This window comes from Leguminivora glycinivorella, chromosome 11 (genome assembly GCF_023078275.1).
Source record: "Leguminivora glycinivorella isolate SPB_JAAS2020 chromosome 11, LegGlyc_1.1, whole genome shotgun sequence".
NCBI classification, from domain to species: domain Eukaryota; kingdom Metazoa; phylum Arthropoda; class Insecta; order Lepidoptera; family Tortricidae; genus Leguminivora; species Leguminivora glycinivorella.
This window is the reverse complement of record NC_062981.1, coordinates 367,583-390,179: the sequence shown is the minus strand read 5'-3', so window position 1 is coordinate 390,179 and position 22,597 is coordinate 367,583. Positions and strand designations below refer to the sequence as shown.

Below are 22,597 nucleotides of genomic sequence, written 5' to 3'. Positions count from 1 at the left end.
AGTCCGATTTTCATCAAACATGACATCAACAATCCCGAAAAACGTGATCTAAATCGGTTCATCCGTTCGAAAGCTACGATGCCACAGATAGACAAACGCACAGACACGTCCAACTTATAACACTGAGCTCATTTTGATACTTTAAAATGAGCAAATATGTATAAGCCTCCACACGTGATACGAACCCTCGTATCAAAATAACCCAATTTTACTTTACAGATCGCATAAAAATATTCAAGAAAATAACAAATTCTACTCGCAACGCAATAATCTCATTTGTAATCGATGTTATACACCGCAAGGCCGCCATCTTTGTTAAGACGCTACAGGAGCGAAAATGCTAAGATAGAAAGGAGCGGGCCTTCCAATTTGGGAAGTTAAATATACTAGTGTTATTAACTAGATTTATCGAAAATAACCTAACCACAAAATTCAAAATTTTGAAAAAACCCCCGACCGCGACCTAGTGCACCGATTTTCATGAAACATGGCTAAGAACACTCCCGACTAACTCAGCTTTCAGACAAAAAAAACTAAATCAAAATCGGTTCATCCGTTCAAGAGCTACGATGCCATACGAGACAGACAAACAGACAGACAGACAGACAGACAGACAGACAGACATACACACAGACAGACACGTCAAACTTATAACACCCCTTCGTTTTTGCGTCGGGGGTTAAAAAACTGTCCATTAACACTCAGTTAAAAGATATTGCGAAAAAATCGAGATTCCACTCTTGACTGTTTCCTCCTTCAAAACTTAATCAATCGTAACGAAATTTGAGAATCTGAATAACAATCAAATTATCTATCTAGGACCGTTTAGTTTTTTTGGCTAATTGTTACCAATTTTGAATACCAGACCTTTTTTTGAGCCAGAATCATTAACGCCATTTTTGGAAAAAATTTATTGTTTCTAGCGTCTTTAAAAAAAAGAATATCCAAAAAATCAAAACGGTCTAACACAGATAAAAATAATAATAATCTGTGTTTAAAAAATCATTGCTCTATCTTTAAAAACCAGGGAGGAAATAGTCGAGAGCGTTTGTATGGAGAATTGACCCTTCCTGTACCGTCTTAACCGTGTGTGCGTGCACACAGACAGAGTGCGAGCCGGGCGAAGCGAGCGCCAGTCAGGGCCGCGCCGCCATTGCGATCGCCGCGTGGCCATATTGATTTCGCGTTCTGCACATTCGCGCGAGTGATAGAGTTGTGCCTACTCGTTCACTGAAAAGATCGCTCCCAACAGTCCCAACTAGTACGATCTCCGAAGTGTACTAGTTCGTTCTTTTAGTACATTAGTACACCGAGAGAGCGTGAGACAAATACGCTCGCTCGTACTAGCCGAGAGCTGATTGGCCGTTTTCGCCTCTCGGTCCGAGTCAGTCGGTTTTAGTTCGGTTGCGGTCGGATCACACGGATCGCTTTGCTGTCATTGTCACTCTTCGCTCCTTTCGCTCCCATTTTGTTGCGCGTGTGTGAGTGTACTATATGTACTAGAGAGCAGAATCATTTGGGAGTAATTCGGTCTAGTACAGTGGAGGGAATCGTGTCTTTTGTACATGTCCTACACAAGTCTAGCGAGTGAACGAAGCGAGCAGAGCGCACGCTAGCCAGCTAGATGGCTATTCGCTATCGCTTCGACAACACAACGCTTTCTCTCTTTGTAGCTTTTGGATTGGAGCGTAAGCAAACGCCGTTTTGAACAAATGCCGAAGATAAATCGCACGTACTGCACTGTATACGGCTGCCTTGTCAACAATGTTAAGAATCCGCATCATTCATTCTTTTCGATACCTCGTAATGAAGCAGTGTAAGTATTATCCGACGATAATTACGATATAAAAAATTAAAATTTTTATAAAACCCCCGACCGCGACATATTAGACCGATTTTTATGAAACATGGCTAAGAACACTCCCGACTAACTCAGCTTTTAAACAAAAAAACTAAATCGAAATCGGTTCATCCGTTCGGGAGCTACGATGTGCACAGACAGACACACACACAGACAGACAGACACGTCAAACGTCGTTTTTGCGTCGGGGCGAGCGATTTAACGCTTTAGATTATTTACTAATACCTATGTACGTTGTAATAAGTAGAAAGGTACAAACAGGAATGTTAAGTAAGCCATGGAGACTATCTGTACGGGAAAACAAACATTGGGACGAGAAAAAACGCACCTCAGATCCTTCTTTGGTTTCGGGTGCCGGCAGCGGTGACCGCTTACGCTCGTTTGGCTCATATCTAAAAATATTTTTTTTTACTGACCGTTTTTTGCCCCGAAAAAAAAATTGTATTTTTTATCACTCGATGCCAAACAAGCAATGGGACGGCCTGCTGCTAAGCAGTCACTGTAGCCTATGGATACAAGTCTGACTTCGAGAAATTTCCTTCGCACGTGTGTTATACAACGTTTTACAGTACATTTCACACCGTTTAAAATTTAGACATAAGCAAATTAATTACTGCTTTGCGCCTCATGGCGGTAAAAAGTAGTATCACTTGTATTGTAATTGTGCCTTATAACACAAGTGTGGAAAAAAGAGCTTTGAAAAACGAGTGGCGATAAATTAAACCTCGTTCAAGGGGAGTGTTTTAAATCGAATCGAAACTTCGGAGGGCCATCTGTACTGAAAAATGTCGTATGATACACGTGTGAAAAAAAATTCGTTGTTTTTTTTCGCACTTGTATCGTAATGTACTATTTTAATGTTGTGGTTATTTCTCCAGACGCTTGCGCTGGCTCCAACTAATGGGGCGCATGGACATAGTGGACAGCTACCATTACCATAGAGTGTGCGAAGAGCACTTCAAGCCGGAATACATCCTGCTCAAATCCACCAGGAGAATGCTCAAGAGGAATGTTCTGCCGACCTTGAAGCTGCCTTATGTGAGTAAGATCACAGAATACAATTTTTTTGTTATCCGTTAAATTCGACAAGTCGTTAGGTTAATTATCAGGAACCACCCTGTATATCACTTTTAGTTAAATTCGCAAAAAAAATCATAATTTTCATACATAATAAATTAATTTATTATTGTGTAAGACCCTTAAGAATGACATTTAAGTTAGTGTCAAGTGATTGGCGGCACATGACATTAGGAATTAATTGGTAAAGGCTGTGTTGTGCCAAAAAGTCGACAGACGTCCTCTATGAACAGTTTTTACAAGGATGTGCCAAGTTTTATCACTTAATTTAAGTAAAATTGTCAAAGAACGAGTCAATTTAAAACCTCATTCTAGAAGTAACAGTTTTTTTTTAATACTACGTCGGTGGCAAACAAGTATACGGTCCGCCTGATGTAAAGCGGTCACCGTAACCTATGGACGCCTGCAACTCAAACAGTGTCACATGCGCGTTGCCACCCCATTAGAAACTTGTACACTCCCTTTTGCTGTGTTAAGTACACAGCAAAAAGGCCAAAGATATGCCAAATAATGTAAATTATTTATTTTGCTTAAATATTTATTAGTCAAGTCCACTTGTGTATAAGTTTCTTTTAAATACTATAAGCATAGTTGCCCTCAAAACGTACTTTGGCGGCCTTGGCTGTACATGTGGGCAGTGTGATAATACTCTTTATTATACTGTGGCAGTGCACACTGGGCACCAAAATTAGTGACCATGTCAGAGTTTTGTCTCAGGCTATCAACCACTTAAGGGTCATTCTCCGAGCAAGGAATTTACCATGGCCCCGGCCATAAAGCACAGTTCTAATGTTATATTAATTCTGCAAAAAATACGATAACATAATTGCAATGTTCTCTACCTGGAGAGCATATAATGTATATTAAATATCAAATGGATCGTACTTAAAAAAAATCTTGAAGCGGTAAAATCTGACAACCGTGCCGTGTCCCTAACCCAGAATTCAAGAAATTATAGCAGATTACTTAAAACCTATTAACATTTCAAGAAGTCAATGTATGTTTTCATATATCTAATTAGTCGACTAAACATATTTACAATTCTTTATTACGAAATATAAACTAAAAATAATATAAAGGTATTTTTTTTTACTTGTCTCAAAGACAAGCCTGAGAATCATGCTTATTTGAAACCACACTAATACCTCGCCAATGAATCGACGTAGCGGTATCTAATGTCCTTCAACGTCAAGTGTCAGTCGCGGCGTATCAGCCGAACAGGCAACACGTCGTCTTCACGCGGGATTTTTGGAGCACGAAAGGTAAGATCGCCAATATTTCGTTTTGGTTTAGGCTGATTTCTGAATATGATAAAGATATTTCCAAAACCTCACGTCCATTGTTTATGTAAAAATTCCTACAGTACACTCAGATGGCCTATTTAAAGTAACCTTGAGCTTGTTTAAAAAATCGTAATGTTAAAGAGTTATTTTGAGATTTGTTATTAATTCTGATTATCGTGCATCTGACTTTCATGGATTTTTGTGACATGAAAGTCAGAAATCATGCATGATAATCAGAACTATTCATATAGTAGTCATAAGTTCGTCATAATTGTTATTAGTATTACTATTGTTTCTCCTGTTCATGGTAAAATCCCGGTATTTAGTCATATACTATGCAATATGATATAAAGTGTAGGTATAAATATCATACCCTACGCAAAAACACCCTGTTAATGTTATTATTAAATGGAAACTGATTTAACAAGTTCTAGTTCCTGTTTTACGTACCACTTTACTGGTTACTTCAAAATTAAATACTTCACTGTCAATGTCATTTTATTTTCCGTTTGATTGTGTCGTTTGAAAATAAATTTAATTTTAAAATGCCTTCCCGTTACACAAATGATGGTCACCATAACATGGTAACGTGTTATCACGATGCACACTACAGTATGGCGAGAGCTGCCACTGCTGCCAGGCTCACATGGTGATTTTTTTTAGGCTATATTATAATATTTTTTGTTAGGTAAATGAAGTCAAAAAAGTTACATGAAAAGATTTCTTAATTTCTATTTAAAATTATTTTTGTAATGTAAAGTATCATGTGTTAAAACATCTACAACTAATACATTAGGATCTTATACCGCATGTGGATTCCATACGGGCGAATAATGTATCCAGTTATAGTATCTGATCAAACGAATCGTATAGGATAATTATTTTGTTAAACAGTGTTATTAATTAAGAGTCATTATTTTTTTAAATCTGACCAAGCGGCAATGTACGCCGTCCAACTTAATTCGACATGACATAAACGTCATGTCGTAATGACAATTAGGTAGGTACGCTAATTGATGTGGACGTAATACATTGCGTGCTGAATTATTATGTACGAAAAAAAAATCTCGTCTATTCAAAAAGAAAACATATAGTTAAGCTCCTTGGGTCCGATACTAATCGTTATTAAGATATTCGCCCGTATGGAATACACACGCTGTATACGTAAATATACAAAACTTCATGATTCAGTAATACATTTTCGCACTCATCGCAAAAAATAAATGGCCTTACAGTGTTCTGATACCCAGACTAAGTACACGCTAGACTAAAATACCATCTAAATATCCTTTTTTATATCAAATGATTACTCTGATACCTGATTTCAGATAACAATGGCAAACAAAAAACAAAGCGATGAAGAAAAACGCCTAAAACATAAAATGAAAGAACGTGAACGAAGACGTAGGATAAAGAGTGATCCGGTTCTCAATGAGGCTATGAAACAAAAAATTAAAGAAAAATATGCGAGAAAAAAGGCAGAAGGAAAAATAACAAAACTTCATGAGGAACCACGCAAAATCCAAAAAATATTAAAACAAAAGAATCGCGAGAGTTCCAAAAAGCATTATTATAAAAAGAAAAAAGAGGCTGAGCTAGTATTAAATGAGAGGCTCATAGATATTCCAATAAATAATGTAAGTGAAAATGTTCTGGATCCGTTAACTCAATCTCTGGTTCAGTCACAGCTACCGTCATCTATTGCAGCTGATGTAGGTGAAACATTCTCTGCTCAAGTAGATTCTGCATCTAATTTACGTGAAGCGTCTACGGCTTCTTCAAGATCTTTCACAGCACATCACACTGCTAACTGCAATATTGCAGTAGATGTACCTTCGCCATCGACTCGTTCTTAAGTAGTGTCTCCGTGTAATATACGTGAAAACTCTCCAGTGCCTTCAAGCTCCTTAGCACAGAACACTGACAACATAATTAATCCAGTAAATATACCTTCGCCATCGACTCTATCTAGTGATGGATCTATCCACTCTTGACTGCGATCATATAGATAATAAATCCCATGAGGACTATCAAATACTTCAAACTTCAACGCCAAAGAGAAAGACGATTTCAAAGGTGAATAATTTCAGAAAATATAAGTACAGGGTCAACAAAGAACTAAAACTACTTCACAATAGAATAACAGAATTAAAAACAGCTAACAGAAATTACCTAAAAACAATTATGCGGCTCCGTAACAAAGAACATAAAATGCGGGACCAAATCAATATAAATCAAACACCTAATTTGAGCACAGATGAAATACAAAGCCCGGCATCACAATTAGAATCTGAACAAGATACACGTTTGATAACTGAAATAAAGAAAACTATTCAAAGTTTTTATGAAGAAGATTATAACAGCCGTATGTGCCCCGGAAAGCGAGAGTGCACTAGTAAAAATAAGGTTAAAAAACAAAAAAGATTCCTCACAGACTCGTTGCAAAATTTACACCAGAAGTTTCAAAGGCAGTATCCAACATACACCGTCAGTTATTCTCATTTCTGCAAACTTCGTCCATTCTGGGTACAGATTCCTAATATTAAAGCCAGAGAAACGTGTCTGTATCAAATACACGTAAACTTTAAATTAAATGTCTTGGCTTTAAGTAAAAACGACATAATAACGAAAAAATCTCCGACAGAAATTCTAGAAACTTTATGTTGTGACGCTACAAATATTAACTGTTTAAAAAGGAAGTGTGAAACATGCAAAGATAAACAATTAACATACAAAGACACAGACAAATCAGATAAAGTTAGTTACACGACATGGACCAAACAGAAAAAAACCTACTTGAAAGACGGGCAAGAGAAGAATACTTTACAGACAACAAAAATAACCATTGAAACCACGCCTATGGAACTAGTCAACGAATTTAAAAAGAAACTTGACCCTTACATGAACCACATTGCTAATATTACAACACAAAGCAGGTATATAAAAAGGATAAAAGCTGAACTCACAGACCAAACGTGTATCATTCACAGTGACTTTAGTGAAAATTATGCCACCAAGTATGCAGAGGAGGTACAAAGCTTTCATTTTGGAAGTATTCGACAACAGATAACCTTACACACTTCAGTTATCTATTATAAAAAAAATGGCATTAATATGACTCAGTCTTTTTGTACTGTAAGCGAATCTTTAAGACACGATGCAATTAATTGCCATCTGGGAGCACTTACAACCAATTTTCAAGTTCTTAGAAGTTGAAGCTCCACAGATTGATTCCATTTTCTTTATATCAGACTCCCCGTCAGGACAATATCATAATAGAAAAATGTTTTACATAATGTCCTGTATTCATTGGAATTTTCCTGATTTGAAGTGTGTAGAGTGGAACTTCACTGAGACTGGCCACGGTTAAGGAGCACCGGATGGAATTGGCGGTTGCTTGAAAGCTACAGCTGATAGGATAGTTGCTCGAGGAAATGATATACCAGACATACAAACATTTATAAATCGCCTCAAACAAAGTGTTAAAAATGTAATTGTTGAAATCGTAACAGAGTCAAATATGGTGGAAAAAGAGTTATTAATCCCCTTAAACATCCCACAATTTAAAGGAACAATGAGCGTTCACCAAGCGATTTGGAATTTTGATAATCGAGAGTATTTAGCGATGAGGGCACTTAGCTGCTTGGGAGAAGGATGTATGCATAAATGTTCCCAATGTCCACATGGCCACCACATTGGATTTTTTTATTTGAATCCCGTTAACGATGCTTCAAGACCGAGAGGTAAAACAAATGAAAAAAATCAACAGAAGTCACAACAAGATAAGAAAAGAATGCTTAGTACTAAATTGATGCAGAAAGCTGAAAAAACAAGGGTTAACACTATTGAAATAGAATTAAATACTAATAAACGGAATGAGAACCTCCAGACACTTAATCGCACAGAACCGGGTTTGTTAGAATTCGTTCTATCGGATGATGACAATGTATAGACAAAGAATATAAATGAACCCGTAGACTCAGCAGAAAAAGAGAATACACCAGAACCTAACAAAGCTTTAAAAAAGAAGGTGAGCGACAATAAAGGGCCCAAAAATAAGAGTGACCATAAAACAGCTGAGTATAGATTATCCAACATAGAATTATCGGAAAATGACAACCTTTTTGCCGATGTGTCTTTGTCAAAGGTTATGACCCCAACTTTAGGAAATAATTCATTGTCTACTATAGGTCGCTTGTTTGAAGATTCTGATGAGGACTTAAATATTTTTTAAGATTATTTTTGTTGTATGTTGTACAGCCAAGAACATAATCAGGCAGCTTTTTCAGCTTTATTCTTATTACTTTGTCTCATTAAAAAGCTAAAAAATTACATTTTTGACTGTACATATACGTATATGCCAAACCCAATTAGTGAGATCATGAGACTTAAATGTGTTTAACATACATGTTTATTATAGATACATAGATGTTATTAATAGCTAGTTTATCTTACATAGGTACATAATTGTTGAGCATTTAATGAATGTTATTTATACCATATATACATGTTTATTATAGATACATAGATATTATTAATAGCTAGTTTATCTTACATAGGTACATAATTGTTGAGCATTTAATGAATGTTATTTATACCATATTATTCTTGACTAGTTCTTTTTATATTTTTACATTTTGCATTAATGTTACTAGAATGTGTAATGTTCCAGTAACATTACACCGAATCGAAACCAAACGTGATTAGCCTTATCGATCTCAGGGAAATAATTTTATAAGTACAAATATTATATAGCTTTTGATCTCATTGTTTTGTTAGGTATTTGATTATTATAAACATAATTATGCTGTGTCTACATATGTTAAGTATTTGAATTTTATATACAGATATAGGTGCAATAATTGTTCAATTGTTTCTAATTAGGTAGGCTTGTTACCTAATTATTCCCACAAAAGCCCACTCGGATAAAGGAGATTTTAAATATAAAAAAACACCACGACATTCCTAACAACAATGATTGTATATTTTTAAATTAAACTTACATTAATAATGTGAGTATGTTATGTAGCTCGTTACTTTGTTTAAGACTTACATAATTGATTGTTAATAACTGATTGTTAAATTTATTATCATTTAACAGTTGAGGAGGTCACACTTTCTCTTCTTTAGCCAAGAACGGTTTTTTTTAATAATAAATAACATTTTAAATCATTTCATTAATTATTTAGTTATATTTTTTCCTTCTATCAATAATCAAATCTGACTTTCATGTATTCAAATCTGATTCTCATGCCCTCATGATGTGATTTTCGTGACCCCTGATTTTCATGCACCACATAACTACGATTCTTCTAGATATCCAGATGGGCCTTCAATAGAATAGCATAAAGGCAAAGGTTTTTAATAGCTTTATTAATTATAATTAGGTATCTTCCTAAAATAGTTATAAAAATCGAGCACGAAAGTCAGACAAAAAAGCATGTCTTGGAGAACTGCCCTGAAAACCTCATGAAAGGGACTGTAAAATTTGTATGGACGAAATGAGTTTAGAACGTTCACTATTTTATGACACACACACAGACAAAATAATAGGTTTTCACGAAACTGAATACACTCAAAACTGTGGTTGTAGGTTTACTAGTTAATTTTTCATTAGTAATCTACCCTCCTCCGTCGATGATATTATTACTTTTTATGTTATAAAATTCAATTTTTGTACGGGATTTGAAAAGTTAGGAAAACATTATTTTGAAATGAAATGAAATGAAATGAAATGAAATATTTATTTTCCAAGTAGGCATATTACAATGCGCTTATGAACGTCAAATAAAACTACGCCGGCTCTAACCCTACGCCTCAGCCTCGAGAAGATTTCAGTCCCCCCTCAGTTGGAGGAGGGTATCCACTATGGGACCAGCAAGAAACTCGGCGGGCCACTTCTTTTCAAAACATTACATCTTATATTTAACATGCATTAAAAAAAAACAAGATACAATTTAATAAGCAAAAGTATTCATAAAAAAAAATATTAACACAAGAAATTATACAAAGTACAAAGCTATTATGATTATTAATAAGAGATGTTAGAGATGTATAGAGTCTCTAAGTGTCACAGTACATCTAAAAAAATTATACATGAAGAAAAAAACCGAATAACTAAAATAACTTTAGAGTTGTAAAAGACTCTTGTTGTCTTAAGCAAAGGAAAAAAAAATATATGTATACTTAATCTACTTTTTTTCTTGGAGATGTATATGGTCTCCAAGAGTCAGAAAGAAAAATAAACAAACAAGGACCGAACAGAGTGCCTCAACGTAATCTCATTCAAAATTAATGTTACATAGAATAGCATAGCCCCTATTAGCTGAAACAGACCGGTCTTCACAAACAGCACCCGTTCACGAATATGGCGCGCATCTCAGCCATCGCCTCCCTCAACCTTCATTCGGGAAGGTGGCGACCCGATCAACGACGTCACCGTAAGCAAAGACTTTTTAGCGAGCATGACATGTTCAAGCTGTCCGGGCTGTATTAAATATTCCAATAATAAGTGAATACGGTATACCTAGATGTAAGACACAACATTCCGTGCTTGTATGTTACATAGTTTAAATTGACTTAATTGAAAACAAGATCTTGGGAGATGTAAAAGGTCCCCACAGTCAATTATAATTAATGGGATATAATAAAAAATAAAAATTTGGAGGTGTAAAGGTTCTCCAAGTGTCAAAAGAACTAGAAATAGAAAAAAAAAAAAATGCGTATGAAATACAAATTTCACGTCAAGAGACTGTTAAGCTAGCAATCTCCAACTAATTCTACAGAATACATAACTAGTATGTACTCAACAAGTCAATATATATATATACCAAATATATATTTTTTCTTCACTTGTCATCACTCTGTTTGTTTATATTAGAAAGACACTTATTTATTCAAACACAAGCTCTACAGTATGAAAGTATAACATCAATTCATCCTTACCTCTCGAAATTAAGCTTAGTTTGTTACAGACAAAAAAATTGTTACAGACTGGTGCTGATGACGAGCCGCCTGAAGAAGTACAAATCAAGCAAGAACTAGAAATCAAGCAAGAAATAGAAGACTCTTTCTCAGAACACGAAGACGACATACTGGAAGCTTTGGAAAAAAGAAAAAGACAGAACGAGGATGATCTTTTAGGTGAAGCGAGCAAGAAAATTAAAGAAAATAGACACACAGATGAAGATTCTTTAGGTAACTCTTCAAATTTATTTAGCGAGGTGATAGAAGAAATGGAAAAAGCAAAGACTTTAAGTCCACAAAACGGAGATGAAACAGAAACTCTTGTAACAACGCAATCGCCAAGCGTGAACGTGAATTTTCCGAAATTCAATTTTAAACCTTCAGGAGCAAAACTTAAGGAGTCAGAACATGACAGCGCAAAGCATGCATTAGTTCCTGTACGTTTTATGAATTCTGTGTTAAGCTCACAGGAAGAGATTTTGACAATATTGAAAAGTCAGGTGTTACTGGAGAATCCAGATCCTGAGTTGGTGACGTTTCTCAGGGTGGTGGGAGCGAAGCTTTCTCGGGTCTTACCTGTTAAAAGGAAAAAGATACAGGATGATATTATTAAAATATTGGATGAGATATGATGTGGCAAAAACGTAGCCAATTCATGTTATGTTAGTTTAGCTTATTAAGAATAAATAAATGTTTCAAAATTGACCTTGATATAATGATTAATGTCATCAAAATGTGGACGTATACTTATATTGGGGAATTCTTGCTGCTAGATTAGAAACAGTCTAGAAATAAAAAAGTGCAAAGAAAATAACAGTCAGTTTTTCAATATCTGCAACCCCTTTCCTTTTTTAGGATTCCGTAGTCAACTAGGAACCCTTATAGTTTCGCCATGTCGGTCTGTCTGTCTGTCTGTCCGTCCGTCCGTCCGTCCGTCCGTCCGTCCGTCCGTCCGTCCGTCCGTCCGTCCGTCCGTCCGTCCGTCCGTCCGTCCGTCCGTCCGTCCGTCCGCGGATAATCTCAGTAACCGTTAGCACTAGAAAGCTGAAATTTGGTACCTATATGTATATCAATCACGCCAACAAAGTGCAAAAATAAAATAAAAATGTTTTATTATGGTACCCCCCCTACATGTAAAGTGGGGCTGATATTTTTTTTCATTTCAACCCCAACGTGTGATATATTGTTGGATAGGTATTTAAAAATGAATAAGGGTTTACTGAGATCGTTTTTTGATAATATTAATATTTTCGGAAATAATCACTCCTAAAGGAAAAAAAAGTGCGTCCCCCCCTCTAACTTTTGAACCATATGTTTAAAAAATATGGAAAAAATCACGAAAGTAGAACTTTATAAGGACTTTCTAGGAAAATTGTTTTAAACTTGATAGGTTTAGTAGTTTTTGAGAAAAATAAGGAAAACTACGGAACCCTACACTGAGCGTGGCCCGACACGCTCTTGGCCGTTTTTTCATGGGATAAAAAGCAAATGATCAGATAGGTCGCTGACACGGCCACCCGAAACACCAGAAGAGTTGCAGGTGCGTTGAAGATGAGGTGTACGCTCTTTTCTTGAAGGTTTGAAGGTCATGTTGGTCCGGAAATACTGTAGAGCGGTTCATTCCACCACTAATATACTTATCTATGCCTTTAACAGCTTATAAAATTGTTCCTTTAACCCCTCAAGTACCTTGTTCCAGATCTGTCCCAGGCTATTTCAACTGTAATTAACAGATTGAAAGCTATCAATTCAGTAGCAAATTTTTGACAACTGCATTCCAGGGTTTAAAATCTTTGAAAGCAACTTTCAAATCAAGAGTAAACAGGGATGTTCTGGGCGAGCTCACTCCATCGTAGGCCACGTCTTTGCCTTTGGCTAGTCTGTGGCCCAGAGTAGGCTCAATTATAAAAAAAAGATTAGCTTGTATATCTACTGTCAACATGTTTTTTCTCTGCTCTGTTACATTACAAAACACTCACGTATTTGAAATCGCAAATAATGCAACGGTTTCTGCGTGAAAGTCAAGTGTACGAAATTTTAGGGACCCACATAGTTAAATAAAAAACCGGCCAAGAGCGTGTCGGGCCACGCTCAGTGTAGGGTTCCGTAGTTTTCCGTATTTTTCTCAAAAACTACTCAACCTATCAAGTTCAAAACAATTTTCCTAGAAAGTCTTTATAAAGTTCTACTTTTGTGATTTTTTTCATATTTTTTAAACATATGGTTCAAAAGTTAGAGGGGGGGACGCACTTTTTTTTCCTTTAGGGGCGATTATTTCCGAAAATATTAATATTATCAAAAAACGATCTTAGTAAACCCTTATTGATTTTTAAATACCTATCCAACAATATATCACACGTTGGGGTTGGAATGAAAAAAAAAATCAGTCCCCAATTTACATGTAGGGGGGGTACCCTAATAAAACATTTTTTTCGATTTTTTATTTTTGCACTTTGTTGGCGTGATTGATATACATATTGGTACCAAATTTCAGCTTTCTAGTGCTAACGGTTACTGAGATTATCCGCGGACGGACGGACGGACGGACGGACAGACAGACATGGCGAAACTATAAGGGTTCCTAGTTGACTACGGAACCCTAAAAAAGAACCATTTTTTATACTTTGTATATTATTTGTGTTCAGATATGCACACAAATAACATACGGTCCAGTTGACGACAAGTAGTCTTCTGTAGCCTATGGACGCCTGCAACTCTAAGAGATAAATAAGAACACCTGACGACAAAATTTGTTATTTCATTTTGAGGTATCTGTTGTCAGCGTAATATAATAATAGAATTTAAATACAAATTATTAAGTTTTTGACTAAGGAGTATAAGGACTTAGGTACTACTAGTATACAGGCTGGCAAGAGAGAGTAGACATTCAAAAAGTGACATCATAGTGTCGTCCCGTTTTCTCACACACATTGATTTGAAAGGGACCGCACTACAATGTTGCCACTTATTAATTTCTTATAAGTTTACGATGATTTCGGAAATTTTAAATCTAAATGGTGACCATAATTTTAGAATAAAACGGGACTTAATCGCGTAAACACTTACATTTATATTTGGCCCGACGTTAAAAAACTAAATGCTAAATACTAAATATATTATATATATTTCCTTTATTTATTTTGCTTCTTAGGTTAAGCTTTTTATAATATGAATATAAAAGTAAAATACAAAAACACATACAAAACAATATAAAAAATATATAAACACATTATAAAAAACCTAACCTAGGGTGCCGCCAGCAGCGGGGCAGGGCCCAAGCTGCCGGTGGTTAGGGCTGCAGAGAGAGGAACCGTCGAACTATCCGTGCTGTGTCCAAGATCACCGCCTTCTGCATCTGGCCCTTGATCTTATTATTATTATTATTTCCTTTATTTATTTTGCTTCTATTGATCTATGATCTAGATCTATCAGTGATCTATATATTATTTGTATGTCTTTCCCATCACGGAACAATGGTATTCCGGACCTTTGGGAGGCGTGCGCGGGGCCGAAGCCAACACGTAGAGGCCCTTTCGACACTTTAATGAAATGTAAGGGGTACACCGAGCGGATGTTGCCCTTGCCCGTATCATGGGACACACGCAGAGGCAACACCCGCCAGGGTGTAAGGACTATTTGAGAGTTAATGGAATCTAAAATGAACTGGTCTATTTTGATGAAAGTGATGGACTAAATACTGGGCTATGGATAAAAAACCGGACGCCTGCCTAATAAAACGGTATCCAATTTTATTTCCGGCAGACGCGGACTCGTCCCCACAAGATGGGCCCCCACAAAAAGCGACATCCAAGATGGCTCAAGGGCAACACCGGTGTGAGAACTCAAGGGTGTCGAGAGGTGTACACCGCTTTCTGCCCAGTGGCTGTTAAGCCACTGCACCAACTCGCGTCTTATGCAAATTTTCACTTCCACCCCTGGGGCATATAGCCCTAACGACTCCACTCTGGACGGCCAGCCAAGGCAAGCCAGAGGTAGAGAGTACTGTCCCACCCACCCGCCTTACGGGTAACAGAACTCCCCAGGAGCACTCGGGTACGTGGGGTCGCTGTTCCCCAACAGCTCGCCACAAGCTGCCCTGCGTTGACTGATTGCACTGGTAAAACCAATGGGCGATGGGGTCGTCACATCCCTACGCCTATGTGTCTTTTATTTATCTTCCTTCTTAAGTTAGGTTTTGTACAATATGAGTATAAAAGTAAAATAAAAATAACACTTACAAAACAATATAAAACATATAAACACATAATAAAAAACCTAACCTAGGGTGCCGCCAGCAGCGGGACAGGGCTATTATTTTATTATTATTACTAAATGCTAAATGGTGACTTCCGGTTCGAACGCTATCTTAACGGTATCGTGTCGTGAATAAGATTTCTTTCTTTTGCTCATTAATGTTGTTTAAAGTGTAATATCGATAGCTTATTTTGCAGTAAACTAATGTCCTAGTGAGAAGCTGATGAATAATTAACCTCGAAACGCGTTTAGCCTCTTTTTTGTCGTCAACGGCCGGTAGTCCACGTGCTCTTGTAAAATCTAGCTAGCAATTTACAAGTCAACTGACCGTACACGGCCGTACATACCGTACCACCTTGACACTGGATAAATAGTCCCGCCAATGGACTGAGGCCATTTAATTTTAAAAACTTAACTTAAATCTAAATAGTGTTGCAATTTTTTTTAAGATAAGAATTAACATGATTCATTAGAACCCTTGGTATAATTCCCAAACGAACTTACCAATATTTTTCACGCCACCCGTTCAGGAGTCTCTCGATAATTGAAAAAACAAACATTATTGTCAGTACAAATACGAAAAATTAACACATTACTCTCCTTTCGGAACCGTCTTGGTTAGGGCGTCTGTTATAATTTGTTGTGTACGAAAAAGGTTTCATACAACTTTACACTTTACTACTTTAAAATAAGATTCAAATTACAAATACATTTTTAAAAGTAATCGCTGTCAGATGTTCAGATATGCAAATATGAACTTTAAAGTAAGGAGTTAAAATTGAGATTACGGTGCTAGTAAGGTTACAGGTTGGAAAAGTAACTTAATTATTTAATTGGTTAACGTATATTTTCAGTACAGATGGTGTTTCTTTTACGCACTAGTGCGAGAAGTGGTTCATTATATGCCAGGTCGAAACTTCGGAGGGCCATCTGTACTGAAAAACGTCGTACGATGTGCGATAAGGAAATTCATAACTCGTGTCGACTCGTGTAAATCAGGTATAAATAAATATTATAGGACATTCTTACACAGATTGACGGAGTCCCACGGTAAGCTCAAGAAGGCTTGTGTTGTGGTACTCAGAAAACATCCATCGCTCAGGGACAAATATCTGAGCACATCACACAAATAAATGCAGACCAGGGTGGCTAGCCGAATGGCACAATCGCTCACGAAACGCTCACGAAACGAAGCGCTAGTAGATATCTATCTCTATCGTGCTTGCGTATTGGCGCGACAGAGCCAGCGGCGTATCGCTTTCGTTTGGCGTCGGAGAAATGCCATTCGGCTACGGGGCCTGGCGCTTCGTTTCGTGAGCGTTTCGTGAGCGATTGTGCCATTCGGCTAGCCACCCGGTTGTCAAAGATCGTCAGGGTATGGCAGATCAATGAAAAAAATAATTATGTTAACATTAACACCCTATAAGTATCAATGCTAAGAGGATTGCGCAACTCAAGTGGGAATGGGCCGGTCATATTTATCGCAGGGATGACGATCGATGGGGCCGGCAAGTATTGCTGTGGAGACCAAGACTGGGAAGCCCAGGTGACGGGAAACCACGAGCCAGATGGTCGGACGATATCAAAAAAGACGGCAGGGCCGACCTGGCACAGAACCGCCGCTTACAGAACATAATGGAAATCCATGAAAGAGGCATATGTCCAGCAGTGGATGCAAATATGCTGAGAAGAAGAAGAAGAAGAAGTATCAATGGCAGCAGTACAGCACACTTGCTTTAAATTTAAAAAATTAAATATATGTATAGGCACATCTCGGACACTGGCGATCAAATATGTGAAAGAGGCACACATTCTAAGCTCGTGTAGGTGAACGCGTACCATGCTTGTATGAGTGAGATATGACAGGTTGACTGTTCGCGTTTTTGACAGGCGGTAACTGTGAGGTAACCGAGAGCGGGTGGGCGGCGCTTTCAGCGGGGAGCGGAAGTGGCCATAATTTACGATAGTACTCCTTATTATACTGTGGTATAGGTAAGTACTTAACTAAGTAGTTATTAACAGTGACCTTGACATTATTAGCTGTGCAGTCGGCAACGATGTCATCGCGGCAAAAAAAAGATCATTGGTGTCAATCATACATAAAGATTTACATCATTTGACATGTATTTTTCATGTCACTGTGATGAGGGCACTATAAGTATTTGACCTTGTAACCAGTCGCAGGATGCTTATCTTTTTAAACTACACTCATTTTGTGTCAAAAAATACAGTAGTAAAAGTAGTAGTTAGTACTTTTTTACTTTAGTATTTTTCTTCTAGGATGAGTTAAATATATTTTTCGAACATAGTAATCGTAATTCCGAAGTGTCACAGAACTCATACTGTTGAAAAATAGTAAAAATACTACAAGTAAGTAGGTATACGTGCATGTTCAAAAGTTTTCATTTCACAATGTAGCCAACGGAGCATCGCTGTCAAACCAATAATTATTTCAAGCAAGGTTAATTGTACTTTATAAATACGAGTAACAACATCACCCTTAGTTCTAGATCAGCAGAGTTCAAAGTGAACTATCATTCAAGTGAATAGTTCATTGTTGAACTATTGTATGGGACCCTAACCTTATGGCCCTACACCGGGGGAAAACCCGCGTGCAGAGGGGTATGTGACATGCGTGGACGTTTTTTGATGTGCCTATTATTATTCTGGTTTTTTATTCAATTTGATGGGTAAAAATAATAACCACGATATCTGTAAGTAAACCAACAATAATTTCTGTGAAAAAAAAGAGTACTATTGTAACTAAAATATTTGACAAAAAGGTTCACAATAAGCTCTGTCTTGTTATTAATTAGGCTTTTCTCAAGCGCGGATCCAGCTTCGTGCCCAGGGGGGGGTCACGTGGTAAAGGCCCAGGCCCCAGAGGGGGGGTCACGTGGTCTATTTGTATGGCCAACCTAGGCTCCAGGGGGGGGGTCATGACCCCCATGACCCCCCCCCCCCCTGGATCCGCGCATGCTTTTCTAGTAGGCTTTTGTTTTGTTTCATCTGTGCTGGTTTCATCAAACGTTACGTAGGTATCTAAAACTTTTTTTATTATTACCTAACAAGAATCATTAGAAGATACCTGTCAAATTGACCACAGGCTCTATTTACAGAAAAATGCACTAAGCTGATATCTAATATCAATATAATAAAGTGATTTATCTTTGTAGTTCAAATAGGTAGGTAATTTTATACAGTAGGTAAGTAAATATTTTGCCTTTGTGTTTATTAAATAAAGAACTTGTACTTTGAAGTTAGGTACTTATTTTAAAGAACAAAAACCCTATGTAGGGTCACGTTTAGAGGTATATACCTACAATACCTGCAATTTCAATAGGTATAACCTACTTTTATAATATAAAAAAAACTATTAATTGTACTTATTTAATTGTTGATATGCCACGTCTAGCATAATACGTTAGATAAGTGTTGTGGTCATAACATGTAATTTAATACTATAATTAATTTAATAGCGCCATGTGCATAAATAACTATTTTATTATTAAAAAACAATACGATAAGACAATCACGTTTTCTGTGAGGACAATCCGAAAGTAGATTTTTATACTTATTTAAAATATTTAAATAAGTGCAACTATTAAAATTTACAAATAAATAAGAGTAAAACGCACGTGCGAAATACTAAATGCCATTATTTACACAAAAGAACTTCGAAGTTGCTACAGTATCAAATAACAAAAGCGTAAAATAACAACACACAGAAACCGCGCGTGAACTGGAATCAAAGATGGCGGCGGTAGCGTGGGGTGCGCACACGCCGCGCGCGGCGCTACGCCGTCAGTCAGCCGTGGGCACGCTAGCGGAGGGACGTCTCGCCGTTACCATGTCGGCACTCACGCAAACGCAAAACTCGATCCTCCGCATTAGCGACGAGAAAACTCTTCAGCTCATAGAGTTGTATGAGCAAAATGAATGTCTTTGGAACACTCATGTTCCTGAATACAAAAGCAGAGAGAGGAGGCAGAAGGCAACGGAGAAGATTGCTAGAAAACTCGATATTAAGTACTTCGAACCACGCCATGTTGTGATCAAGTTTAAGAATTTGAGGAACTCTTACTGTCAGGAGTTAAAGAAGATTGCGTCGAGCGTTAGTCTGGGGTTGAGTCAGGAGGAACAGTATAAACCGAAGGTGTTTTGGTTTTCGAAGATGGACTCGTTTTTGAGGCCTCATCTGCAGCCAGGAAGAGCAACGAATGGGGCGTTTTCCGTGGTAAGTGAATTATATTTTTTATTACTTTGAAATAAGTATTTGTGGCTATGACAGTAGCCAAATGGAGCAGATGGCACATGTAAGCTTTATTAGTGACGTCATAATCAACCGTGTTCTTTAATCACCTCAACGTGTTATAAGTTTGACGTGTATGTCTGTCTGTGTGTCTGTCTATGGTATCGTAGCTCCCGACCGGATGAACCAATTTAGATTGAGGTTTTTTTGTTTGAAATCTTAGTTAGTCGGTAGTGTTATTAACCATGTTTCATGTGAAAATCGGTCCACTATCTCGGGGTTTTTTTCGGAATTTTAATTGTATGGTTATTGTAATCAAATATTAAGCTTTTTTATCTAGTAAGGGGCATTAGGGTAATTCTGAGTGACAGAAATGCTCTGGTAATTCCGATAGGGGAATCTTGATATGATGGAAATAATGATGAGTTTTGTGCGACTTTCGGAACTACCCTAATGCACCTTATATAATTATACCTATATGTAAAGATATGTTGTTATCGTGGGTATGCAGTCACTTTTAACCCGTTACTGCATATGAAGCCATTAATTACCGATATCATGTTGAAGTTTATTGAGAACTAAGTACCTACTCATTAAAGTTTATATTACTACAGTTATTATTTTTTTATTCATGCACTAAAGGGTTGAAATACGCCTTCGAGTTTGTGTGGTAGACTGCAGTCTACAGTGAAAACCTGGGATTTCTGTGACATAGTCCATATACTAATATTACCTCTATAAATGGGAAAGTGTGTGCCTGTTTGTTCGTCCGCCTTTCGCGGCAAAACGAAGCGACTAATTGTTATGATTTTTTAAGTGGAGATAGATGAAGGGATGGAGAGTGACATAGGCTACTTTTTATCTCTTTCTAACGAGCGAAAGCCGCGGGCAAAAGCTAGTACAAAATGTTATCTAACTTTTGTTTCTCTTCTTCTAGCAAGTGGATGGTGAACGAGTGAAGAGTGAAGCGGGAGACAGCGATTCGAACCAAAACAGCGAAGACTTCTGCGTCAAAGAAGACAGCGTCAACTCATTCCCTATAGTAGAACTAGATATAGATGATTCTATCAACTCTGAAGACGAGCCACCAATGAAACGTGCGAGATATTCTTCTTCTTCTTCTAGAATGATATCGTCTTTTGGTCAGAATAATCTAGAGAAGACTATAAAAGACTTGGAAGCGAAGATCGAAGAGTTGACTGAAGCAAATAAAGAAGATTATTATGACTCGTTTGGGAAGTATATAGCTTCTTTGCTAAGAAGTATGCCGAAGGAAAGAGCGATGCTTTTACAACCAAAAGTGATAAGTCTGATAGTATCAGGGTCTGGGGGCGGAGAAGGCTCTGTGAGTCAGTCTGATAATTAGTTTTTTTTTTTTATAATTCTTTTGTAATTGCATTCCAATAAACATAATGTTTCTTAAACCTTGTTTTATTATACTAGTGTGATTTTAAAAAGACCACGTTTATCTGTATCTATGTATATATATTTTGACGATCGGTCTGGCCTAGTGCATAGTGACCCTGCCTGCTAAGCCGCGGTTCTCCCGGTAAGGGCACTGAATATTCGTGTGATGAGCACAGTGATATTTGTTCCTGAGTCAGGGATGTTTGTATGTATAAGTAAGTATATCATCGCCTAACAGCCTTACGCTGTGGCTTGCGTGGGCGACGGTCGCGCGACGATCGCGCGACGGCGATGCGACGCATACGAAATCAAACCTTATCGATATGGAAGTATGAGACGCGACGGCGACGGTCGCGCGACCGTTGCCCACGCAAGACACGGCGTAACACCCATAAGCTTTGCTTAGTTTGGGGTTAAGTTGATATGTGTAAGGTCTGGTGTCCCTCAATATTTATTTATTTTCTCCGCAATGGACGATGTCGATGGAAAGGACGAATCTTTATGTTTATACTTAGTCAATGAGTTAGTTAACATCTTATTATTATGTCCTTCCAAACTAACCTTATAGGTACGTATATTTAAATTCTGTACTGTGCAATATACGTAGGTACCTATGCATCTATAGGTCACTTCTGAGGCAGGTAGGTAGTGTTACCTTTATAAGGTGTGTTATTTGTAAATAAACGATATCATCCATACTTATTTTAATATTATAAATGGGAAAGTGTGTGTGTCTGTTTGTCCGTCTTTCACGGCAAAACGGAGCTACGGATTGACGTAATTTTTTAAGTGGAGATAGTTGAAGGGATGGAGAGTGACATAGGCTACTTTTGTCTCTTTCTAACGAGAGCGAAGCCGCGGGCAAAAGCTAGTAGTTTATGTTTCTGAAAATGTGTTGTTTTTCCATATATGTATAGAAATAAATTGACACGTGGCAGATGCCTAAATGTTTACAAAAAAAAATACAATCTGTCAAAACTGCCAAATGAAATAAAATGTAGGAAACATGGTGTCTGTCAACCGTCAATCGGAATTCACCATTTTGTTGTTTTACTTGTTTTGCTAAAAAAGACGTGTTTCGGAAATCCACGGGTGCCGTCCGTGACCCTATTCAACTTTAAATATGTATGACATGACATGATACAGTCAAGTGAAATTCCAAGTTAAATATTTACAAGGAAAATACATAGAAGTGTCAATTTTTACAAAAATAACGGTTTAAGCATCTAAGTGGCATTTCACTGTCAATCTCCTTGTTAAATTGAGTGACATCTCGCAAATTTTACAATAGTGACAATTGTTGCCCGACAGTTACACTCCGCCGTTCTTTGCCTGTTAAGACGCTACGGGACCGAAAATGCTAAAGTGGAAAGGAGTCCCCCTTTCAATTTGGGAATTTTAGTTAAATATACCATTATTGAAGCATTGGTAGCCCAGCGGTAAGTACAAGTGACTTTAGTTCCGGAGGTCGCTGGTTCGAACATCTCGAACCTCGGT

The 22,597-nt window shown here is 37.4% G+C and overlaps 2 protein-coding genes across 2 annotated transcripts in view; both read left to right on the top strand.

Moving 5' to 3' along the window:
* The window catches only part of LOC125231174, a 29,543-nt gene extending 8,432 nt beyond the window's left edge, over nt 1–21,111 (top strand). Inside the window, exons 2-6 of the mRNA XM_048136537.1 lie at nt 1,674–1,816; nt 2,740–2,899; nt 11,214–11,418; nt 19,170–19,678; nt 20,631–21,111. Coding sequence (XP_047992494.1) covers nt 1,674–1,816; nt 2,740–2,899; nt 11,214–11,418; nt 19,170–19,678; nt 20,631–21,059 — 1,446 coding nt within the window. The 3' untranslated portion in view covers nt 21,060–21,111. The remainder of the gene's footprint in view (nt 1–1,673; nt 1,817–2,739; nt 2,900–11,213; nt 11,419–19,169; nt 19,679–20,630) is intronic.
* Nucleotides 4,026–6,091, top strand: LOC125231175. The gene is made up of 2 exons (XM_048136538.1): nt 4,026–4,200; nt 5,550–6,091. Exons 1-2 carry the CDS (start codon nt 4,114–4,116, stop codon nt 6,075–6,077), a joined length of 615 nt encoding a protein of 204 aa, XP_047992495.1. The 5' UTR covers nt 4,026–4,113; the 3' UTR covers nt 6,078–6,091.
* Nucleotides 21,112–22,597: the final 1,486 nt, after the last annotated feature.